Source organism: Lycorma delicatula, chromosome 6, assembly GCF_047948215.1.
Source record: "Lycorma delicatula isolate Av1 chromosome 6, ASM4794821v1, whole genome shotgun sequence".
Classification (NCBI taxonomy): Eukaryota; Metazoa; Arthropoda; class Insecta; order Hemiptera; family Fulgoridae; genus Lycorma; species Lycorma delicatula.
In genome coordinates, this window is record NC_134460.1 from 93,289,349 (window position 1) to 93,299,376 (window position 10,028).

General features: G+C 39.3%; 1 protein-coding gene across 1 annotated transcript in view; it reads left to right on the plus strand.

Moving 5' to 3' along the window:
* LOC142326028 (putative ATP-dependent RNA helicase DDX60) overlaps positions 1-1,206 on the plus strand; it is an 83,412-nt gene extending 82,206 nt beyond the window's left edge. Inside the window, exon 10 of the mRNA XM_075368112.1 lies at positions 1,044-1,206. Coding sequence (XP_075224227.1) covers positions 1,044-1,104 — 61 coding nt within the window. The 3' untranslated portion in view covers positions 1,105-1,206. The remainder of the gene's footprint in view (positions 1-1,043) is intronic.
* Positions 1,207-10,028: the final 8,822 nt, after the last annotated feature.

Sequence of the window (10,028 nt, forward strand, 5' to 3'; positions counted from 1 at the left end):
TACTCTGTAGAATACTATTTACACTACCCCAAAGATTTTGATGGGCTACTTGAAAAATCTGATTGCCAGTTAAATAACAGTGTATTTTTGTAACTGGCAGTTGTATTAAGTTAGTCATTATTTTGAAGGGAGTTGCACCTTAGAGGACTATTGTTTTGTTTGTATAGTTTTAATTTTTTTTTTCAGTTTCTGTATATTTAAACATTATCTATCAGGTTTTTTTTGCTTCATGAATTAATTCAACAGAGAAGCTTATATGTGGGAATATGAAACACACCCCTGATTGGGATTAAAACCTAGGACCTTTGTACATTTCTAAATACCACAGATTTGATTTTCAGTTATTTTAAGTTTTTATCATTTATTTGTTTTTGAAGCATCTTATTTGGATGAATATTAAAAAATTCAACTGTAAAGAGATTTAACAAAATAAGACACTTTTTTCTACAGTGCTTTTATATATATATATATATATATATATATATATATATATATATATATTAATTTTTTTATTCTAAAAAAAAAAATAGCATTAATGGTCATGTTCTTATGTGAACACAAACTGCTTCTAGCATGAGAGCAGTTACATCAAATACTGCTGCAACCCTTAGTAGGTAGTAAGTTGGCAAAAGAAACATCATCTCAAATGTATATGTATGTATATATATATATTTATTTATTTTATTAAACAATAATAAAGTTACAAAATTAAAACCAGCGAAAGCATTAAAAAGTAAGATGCTTACAAACTGTAGTGCTTTTGAAGTCAATACTTCATCATAGTTATAATTATAAATTACATGTAAAAAAATATCAATTACTGAGTCAATAGCTGAAAATTAAATTACTGAAATTTATATTAATCATATTACGTATTCTTTCAATCCAGTCATAGTTGGTTGCAAGTTATTGCTATCTGCATACAGAGAAAGTATAAACATCTAATTTTAATTGTTACTAATTAATGCATAACAAAAGAATAAACTTTCAATCTCAAAACTAGAAGAAATGCACTGGACTACACTTGATTGTCCTTCCTACAGCTCGGATCTACACCCTGCGATTTTCATTTGTTTGGGCTGCTTAAAGAAACTAGGAAGCTAACAATTTTAAGATGAGGGCGTGGAGGGATTTGTGTGCAATTGGCTCCTGATGCAACCAGCTTCATTAAATGATGCTGCGAAAAAAAACCTTCCTTCTCACTGGAAAAAAATGTATTTCTAAAACAGGAAACTATGTAAAAATATAAATTATATTTACCTTTTATTTTTCAATAAATAAACTTTTTTTTAAAAATAAAATCCTGTTTATATTTGATTTATCCTTGTATTTTGACAGTAATTAAAAATGAATAGAATAGGTGATAGAAATTTATTTATATAAATTATAAACAAAGCCTCAGTTCCATCCAATTAAATTTTGCAACTGCTACAGTTATTTGCAACATATTTTACAGATGTTACATATTTTCAAAATAACAGAATCATACACTGCAGAAGTACCATGATATTATTATTAGGGTAGATTGGCAACAAAAAGCTAAAATTTGTAACTTCATATCTGTGGCAGAACTGAAACGGGTAGTAAGTCTTGACTGTGTGGAACAGGTATTATGGCTAAAGGAAGACTAGAATATACAACAGATTTCTTGGATTTGCTCGGTAGAAAAGCAAATTCAAGAAAAAACTGTTTTAACAAATTAAACTTATTCAGTGATTTTGTTTTTTTTACTGTTGTTTCCTGATAAAAAATTAAATTATTTATTAATAAAACATCATCATCTATCCTATTTTGTTATTCCACATATTAAGGAAACTTTGCAATCTATTATATATAAAAACAGAATTTATTTATTATCCCCCATCAGCATGTTATAATATATGAATGTATAGATAATAAATTTATGTTTGCTCTTAATGAAAAAAAAAAATTATTTATATCTACATTAATTATAAACATAAAAATCCATTTTAAAATTTCTTGCACAATTAAAAAAATTCTAAAAATTAAATATGACTTGCTTTGCCAAATAAAAAAATTCAATTTAAAACTAAGATTTACATTCCCCATGTGTATCTCGTTCATTATCATTTAAACTCATTATGTTGGAATTCTGAGTACTAATTCTTCTGAACTTTACTTCATTCTGATATTCATCAAGCAGAAAAATATATTTTGAGTTCTTTCATCAACAATTTCAGTTATTGTTTCTTTAATAGCAGGCAACAATAGTTAACAAATCATGTTGGTCCATCCATGTACTTCCAGCATAGTAATATCAAATAAGTAGTTGAATGTAATCCTACACTGTATTTAAAAATGAACTACATTAATCAGACTAATAATGTGGCAGTCATTAATGTCTTTAACTACATCCATAGTTCTAAATAAAACATAAATTGCTTATATTTCTTATTTCTACAGTTACATGTGATAACAAGGGCACATTTACTGCATTTATTAGGTAGTAGAATCTGTAATATTATTTAATAAATTATTTTTTAATCTTAATAAACTTCCCAAAGTGTAAAAAGTCTACATTATCATTGCCCATATGTTATAAATTCACTAGCCTTTCTAATTTGTCTTTAATTGTTCTCATAATTATATCTGTGTGTTGATGAAACTTTGTAATTAAAATAAATTGATTTACTAGTTTTGTTACTTTTTCAGATTTCCTCAGTTATTAGATACAGAATTTGTATATTTTTCTTCTTTTTTTTTAATTAAACATAAATAGAGTTGAAAAAACATCAGATTAAATAGACCATTCTTAGAGTAATTGTTGTAGATAAGTGCTTAATCAATAGTAGCAAATCCATCAGTAGTTAAAAATTACAACATTATTAAAAATCTCTTTTCCTGATTATTAAAAACAAACATTAAAGTTGTAAATTACAGAAGAGTCATGAGTGTTAAACCCTTTAAAGTCAAGCAGTGTAAACAGTTCCAAATCGATACATTAGCAATATAAATAAAATAAATCTTTAGTAAAAGGCGAAAGATTTATTCGAATTGAAAAGCGACCAGAGATACTGTTTATATGGAGAGTCAACTGCCACGGCATCCTGGCGCGACTGATGAATATCAGTCGCGCCAGGATAAGCAGAATTGCTTAACGGCGGTTCTGGTCGCCCCGAGGGTGGTAAAATTAACAAATAATCGAGACAGGTAGAAGAAGATGGTATTGATAACTTGTATTTTTAATTTCATGGTTTTTTGAGAACCTTATCTCAAATTTTAATATCGGGGCCCTGTACACCCCCTAAGTGTTGTGCTTGTCTTTGTTATTTGTGATTTATTGTTCTGTGTAGTTGTGCTTTTAAATAAAATGTAAGGGCCCTTTACACCCTTACATATGACGATCCTGATGGTGATACTAATTTCTTTCTAAGAACGTGACGACCTTAGTAGTCGATGCCCAAAAAAAAAATAATAAATAAATTTTAAAACAAATCAATACAATAGCATCCACGCGTTAGTCATATATTTATTTTACTTTATTCCCAGTGCCTCTGTTCAGCTATTTAAATTTTTTTTTAAATATATATGTGTTAGTAATTTGTTAATCAAAGAACAAAAAGAGCTATGCTGAATAACAGATTGAAAACATTTCAAGCTGTTTATAAAAGATATCACTTTAATTTTAAAACTAGATGACCATTAAAGGATATTTACGGACAAGTAAACAATACTGACTACTACCTTCATGCCTCTTATACAGGTTGGATAAGTTAAAATTTATATCAAACAAGAACATACCATGATCTATGACTCGAAAGACAGCATGATCCATAAACTAATCAGAGATCCCTCCAGTTAAAACAAATTAAAAGGAGGAAACCATTTAATGTTCTTAAGAAAATATTCAGATTTTTAATAAATACAGACTTCTAAAAGCTGTTATATATTACTCTTAAGGTTATCCAGCACTGAAATTTCTCCCTCGCCGAGAATAAGTTTCTCCTCCTGAAAACACCATAAATTAGACTTTGTGGCTGAATGATTTTGAACTAAAATAACAAGACGCAAACTACAAAACCCCCTCCTTCATGTAAACATTCCAAGCATGAAGTATGATCCTTAGACTATTCAACATATGCATAAAGATGACATAGAAGAACTTTACACTAGCTCACAACAAATTACTGAACAGATTACATAAAAAAAAAAAATATTTTTTGGCAGTTAATAGTAAATTGCACTAACAGCTGGAACAAAGCAGCCAGTTAGGAGATTATTAGTTTGATCAGTAGTAAGATGCGTTGAATCGCAGAAACCATTCAGAATAACCATTGTTTACACTCCTAATAGAAAGTCAAGACACTTCATTTCATAACTATTCAATGGAAGTCAATTATACTAGTGCAGCTTGTAATTCTAGCTATGTGAGTCAATTTAAAACAATTTTTTTTTTTTAAACAACTTTGAAGTGGTTCTTCCATTAGCCCACCAGACTGGTCTAGTGGTTAGTAACTCTGGTCTCCATGAGTGCATTGCCAGAGTCTGTGCATGTTATCCTACTATCAGTGTTTTTTGGCTGTCGGTCGTGTGTGTACCTTCCGACAGTATCAAGGCTCTACTGGTTTTAAGGCTGTTGTCACAGTTTGCACATATTCATTTTAGCACATATTTATTTGCTTCAATCACCGGTGGTATTTGGTTGAGATTTGTGCGACGCGTACCCGCCTCATCACGGCTGAAAGGTAACAACGACTGCTGGTCGTTAGCCACCATCACGAGAAAAAGTTCTGCTTTTTAGTACTCGCGCTCTTTTCAGAGCGAGGGCAGTAATCAGTGGTTTTTTGCTGTACGTTTAGTATTGCAATCAATCGATCCAGCAGCGGCCAAGAGGTACAAAGAGTGACAGGGGAACATAAGGGTCTCCGGCTGCCCGTCTCGCTGCGGGCAGTTGTCACATTTGTGGGCTTGCCCAACCCAGAGTGGTAGGTAGATAGCGAGAACAGTTAGTCTGTTTTAGCAGGGAATCTTCGGCCATGGAAGGTTTCCAGGAGGTTCGCAAGTCCAATCGGAAGCGCAAGCTGGAGCCTGTGACATCAACCTCCTCTGACGACGTGTCGAGCGCGATGGATACGGACGCTCCCACCCGGGCGAAAACACCATTGCTGTGGAGGAATTTCGTAAAGCCAAGTTTGCGAAAGTAATTAAGGAGGACCTGGATTACTTGGTTGAGTTTTTGTCTCTTCCCGGTGGCGTCAGTCCTGGGGCGAAGAAGATGATGCTGCCGCGGATACTCCATGTGCCCAAAGTTGTCCAGGCCCCAGCGCTACGCCGATGTTCTCAAGAATAAGCAGGAAGCCAGCAAGGCGGCTAAAAAGCCAGAGGTAATTTTTCTCAACAAGGCTGAGGACTCGGAGACCACGAGCAAGGACCTTAAACGCGACTTTCAGGTTGCTCTTCATGGTAACCGAAAGGAGCTTTACATTAGGGACATTAAGGAGACCAGTAGAGGGCTGGTAGTGGTTGCTGATAATAAGGAGACTGTCCGAGTCATCACGGAGTCTCCGGCGGTGAAAAAGCTTGAGGTCAAGATTGACCCCAAGCGATTGAGAAGGCCCCGTGTCATTGTGTATGACATAGAGCGGAGTCTGTCTGATGAGGAGGTTTTGTCTCTCATCCGAGAACAGAACACCGATTTAGACGAGGCTTCTTTCAAGAACAAGTGTAGGCTGGTCTTCAAGACTGGAAAGCGTAATGCCCCACGGTATCACGGGGTTTTTGAATTAGGTGCTGGTCTCTACCAGAAATTCGTGTCGGAGGGACGAATCTTCCTGGACTTCGCATCCTGTCGCGTTAAGAAATACCTTGACATGCAGCGATGTTTCAAGTGTTGTCGTTTCGGTCATAGGGCCAAATTCTGTAGATATGCGTCGGTCTGCGAGCATTGTAGCGAGGAATGCCACAAGCGTGACGACTGTCCGCAAAAGAAGGAAGCTCCGTCTTGCGTCAACTGTAAAACGTTGCGCAAAAATCGTAGGGACTCGGTTAATAGTAAGGAGTTCGGTTGCTACTTGAGAGCGGTTGAGATTTATTTCAACTCTCTCAATGGTTTGGTTCGGTCAAATTAATGCCCAGGGTGCCTATCCAGTCCAAGTAGAGTTAGGTGAGGTTGTCGAAAAGCGGAGCCTCAATGTTCTCCTTCTTCAACACCCGTACGTGGTCAAGGGTAATCTGCCAGGTTTTTCAGGCTAGAACAAGTTCTACGTTGTTAATAGTAAATCCGCCGTTCTGTGCAGGAAGTCATTAGATAGTGTCTTCATACTGCAGATCTCTGACACGCATCATGTCCTTGTTAAGCTTGCCGTGAATGATCTGGACCTGGTTGTTGTTGTTAGCTCGTACTTTCAGTACAGGGATCCCACTGAACTTCATTTGGAAAGATGAGATAGAATTATTAGGCTGGTAGCGGGTCGTCCTATTCTCATAGGAGTTGATGTGAACGCCAAATCGCTTCTTTGGCACAGTGAGGTCTCGGATGACAGCGGTGAATTAATCGAAGGTTTCATTGCGCAGCATCATTTTGATGTTTTTAATGTAGCCGACGAGTTGCCGACCTTCGGCGGTGCAGTTGGTTTGCGGGGGGCCTTTGGTGGCACCGAAATTGATGTTACCATGGGTAAGGACATCCCCGGTAGGATTCTAAATTGGTCAGTAGTCGATGAGTGCGAAAGCGATCATCGGCTAATTGTATTTGATTGGCTAGGTGGGCTGCGTAATGTCTTTAGGGCGGACGTCCATGTTCAGCAGGGACGCTTCCTGCACAGGCAGGCGATTGGCCCAAGTTTTCTAACATCCTTTCGGCCAGGTTGCGGGTTTTCGCTCGCACCGTGGACAAGTCCCATTAGACGAACTGGTATAGAGTTTTTCTTCTGCGGTGGTTAAAGCCGCTGAACGCTCTATCCCTCGAAGCACGGGTCGAGAGAGAGTAGCTCGATGGTGGACTCGGGAATTGACTGCGATAAAACAGACTGTGGACTGTCTCAGGAGAGCCGCACAGCGTGCGAACGATCCTGATCGGCGTGCAGTCTTGTTTGCGGAGTATCGTCAGAAAAGGACCGAGTATTTTCATAGAATTAGGTTTTGAAGCGTGATTCCTGGCGCTCTTTTGTTTAAGAGCAGGGAAATAAGGACCCATGGGTGTCATTTACAGAGTTCTTGGTCATAAGCGGAAAAAAGAAATTCTGTCGGCTCTCTTGACTCAAGATGGTGTTGTTGTTGTTGACAAAGATCGTGTCCTTACTCATCTAATGGACGATCTTCTTCCAGATGATACTGAGGTTGGTGAGACCTCTTATCATCGACGAGTCCGAGAGGAAGTTGCTGGTTTTCATTCAGACACTGTCTGCTGAAATTACTGAAGCGGAGGTCCGCCAAGTAATTTGCAGCCTGGCTAGGAACAAAGCCCCGGGATATGATGGTATCATGGTGGAACTCCTTGTTCGCACTCTGCCTGTTATTCTTGGTGTATTGACGAGGATTTTCAATTGGTTGCTGTTTGCTGGGCACTTCCCAGCGTGTTGGAAAGGAGGTATTTTGAAGCTGCTTTTCAAGAGTGGCGACAAGGAGCCCACTGTCAATTCCTCATACCGTCCTCTGACGCTCTTGCCTGTAGTAGGTAAGGTTTTCGAGAAGGTCCTATACCTCCACATCAATAGTAGGTTAACTTCTAACCATATGCTGATGGACGATCAGTATGGGTTCCGTCCTGGTAAGGGCACAGAGGACGCGATTCTTAGGGTAATGGATTTGGCTTCAGGCAGCGAGTGCAAGTGTGTACTTGGTGTCTTCTTGGACATATCCGGGGCGTTCAATAACTTGTGGTGGCCCTCAGCCTTGTTACAGTTGCAGAAGCGTGGTTGCACGCGAGACGAGATTAGAACTCTCTCAAGCTACTTCAGCGATAGAACTGCCGTTCTTTGTGACGGCAGTTCTGAGGTAGGAAAGACCCTGTCTAAAGGTTGTCCACAGGGCAATGTTCTAGGTCCACTCGTTTGGGTTGTTGAGTTTGATTCTCTCATGCGATTGCAGATGCCCAGCGGCTGTCGCATCGTGGCTTATGCCGACGATGGGCTGCTGCTGGTCGAGGGCAATTCGCGTGCCGAGATCAAGCTCAGAGCGACACAAGCATGTAGGCTGCTAAGGTTGTGGAGTTTTCAGCATAAGATGGTTTTCAGTGCGGAGAAAACCACTATGATGTTTTTGATTGGCCGGCTAGCAGCAACCCGCCACCCACGGGTTTTGATGGACGGCCTTCCAATTAGGTATGTCACCGTTCAGAAGTATCTGGGTGTTATCCTTGATGAGAGGCTTCTCTTCAAGGAGCACCTACAGTTTGTGGCAAAGAAGGCTATTGGTGCTTTCTTCGGCGTCCATAGAGTTATCCATCCCGATTGGGGGTTGAATTACCGCACCATGCGTATTCTTTACAAAGGTGTCTGTGAGGCCATTATGTTGTACGCTGCGCCCGTCTAGGCTCATCGTTTGCAATTTCAGAGTTATAGGGATATTCTTTTACGATCCCAGCGTCTTCTCTTGTTAGCTGTTGTCGGCGGTTACAGAACTGTTTCGCGAGAGGCAGTTACTGTGATTGCCGGCATGAAGCCTGTAGATATTTTGGCTACAGAGCGTAGCCAGCGGTACATATCAAAGAAGGGAGGCATTCTTACATCGGGGCGTATGCGTGAAATTGAAGACCAAAGTTTTGACTCTTGGCAAGCTAGATGGCATGAATCTTCTACTGGTACGCATGATATCTTTCCAAATGTTAGGGAGTTGCGTGCTATTAGTTGGGTTTCCCCCAATCGGTATACTACTCAATTTCTTTCGGGACATGGTGCCTTTAGGGACAGTTTAGGTTGGTTGATTCCGGCTTGTGTCCGGAGTGTAGGGTCGATGACATGGTGGACCATGTCCTTTACATCTGTCCGCGGTACGAAGCTGAGCGTACCAGAGTTGGTAGGGAACTTGAGAGAGTGAACTCCTTCTTGGATCTGCGAGTCAACTGGAGGACTCGCAGTGAGTGGACTATAGTAGCTGGCTTCCTAAAATTCCTCGCCCAACGCAGGACGGCCGAAGGGATTTAGTAGAGTAGGAAAACGAGTGGCAGGGGTCCGCTTGGGCAGTTTGATTGACCGAAGGTATGCGCTTCGGCAACGAGCCACGGTTAGATTAATAAGAGGTGTCATTTAAATTGAATTAAACTGTCGGTTGTCGGTGGAGTTGCGGCCGCTGTTAACGGGCATGAATCCATGCTCCGGGGTGTGCGGTTTGCGCTTTGACGAGGGCGTTTTATTGAGCAAACGACACTGTCGTCGAGGTGTGGCTGCATGCCGCTTAGGTGGCATGTAGCGGCGTTTCGACGGCGGTTATTGAGCGAAGGTAATGTCACGCGGGACTCGGCGATGGAGCTTGGCGGGAGTAGGCGTTTATTCTCCTCTCCCCGGTAGACCAGACCGGAGTCTGTAACTAGTTTGCACTCATGAAGAGTTTGTAGCTGGTTTATTAAGGGAACTAGGTCTAAATTTCGCTGTTACGATCAACACTTTTAGTGGAAAGTTGTTGTGGTTATTTTCCCTCGATTCTCGAGACATTCACGTAATTGCCTCTTTAAATTGGTAGATCTAGGCGCGGAGTTCGCGCTTCCGCGAAGTAGGCTCGTAGCTACTGTGAAATGTATAAAAAATTCATCTCTATAACAATTTCAGTAAAGTTAATATTTCTATTAGCAAGGCGCTTGTTTGCGTTTTTTTATCTACACAAAACATTCTGGTGAAATATGAAAAAAAGATTGGTTTTTGTTTATAAGTTATACTCTTAACTGGATTGTTATAAGCCTACATCTGTTTACCTGCCTCGACCAGCGTTCAACAACGCTGGTCTAGAAAGGGTAAACAAACTCATTACTGAGTGTTGACTCAGTAATCAATGTATATTTTTATTATTTATTAACATGGATTATAGCCATTTTACTTTCTTAAAGAATTTAGCTAGAATAGCTTTGTTAAAGA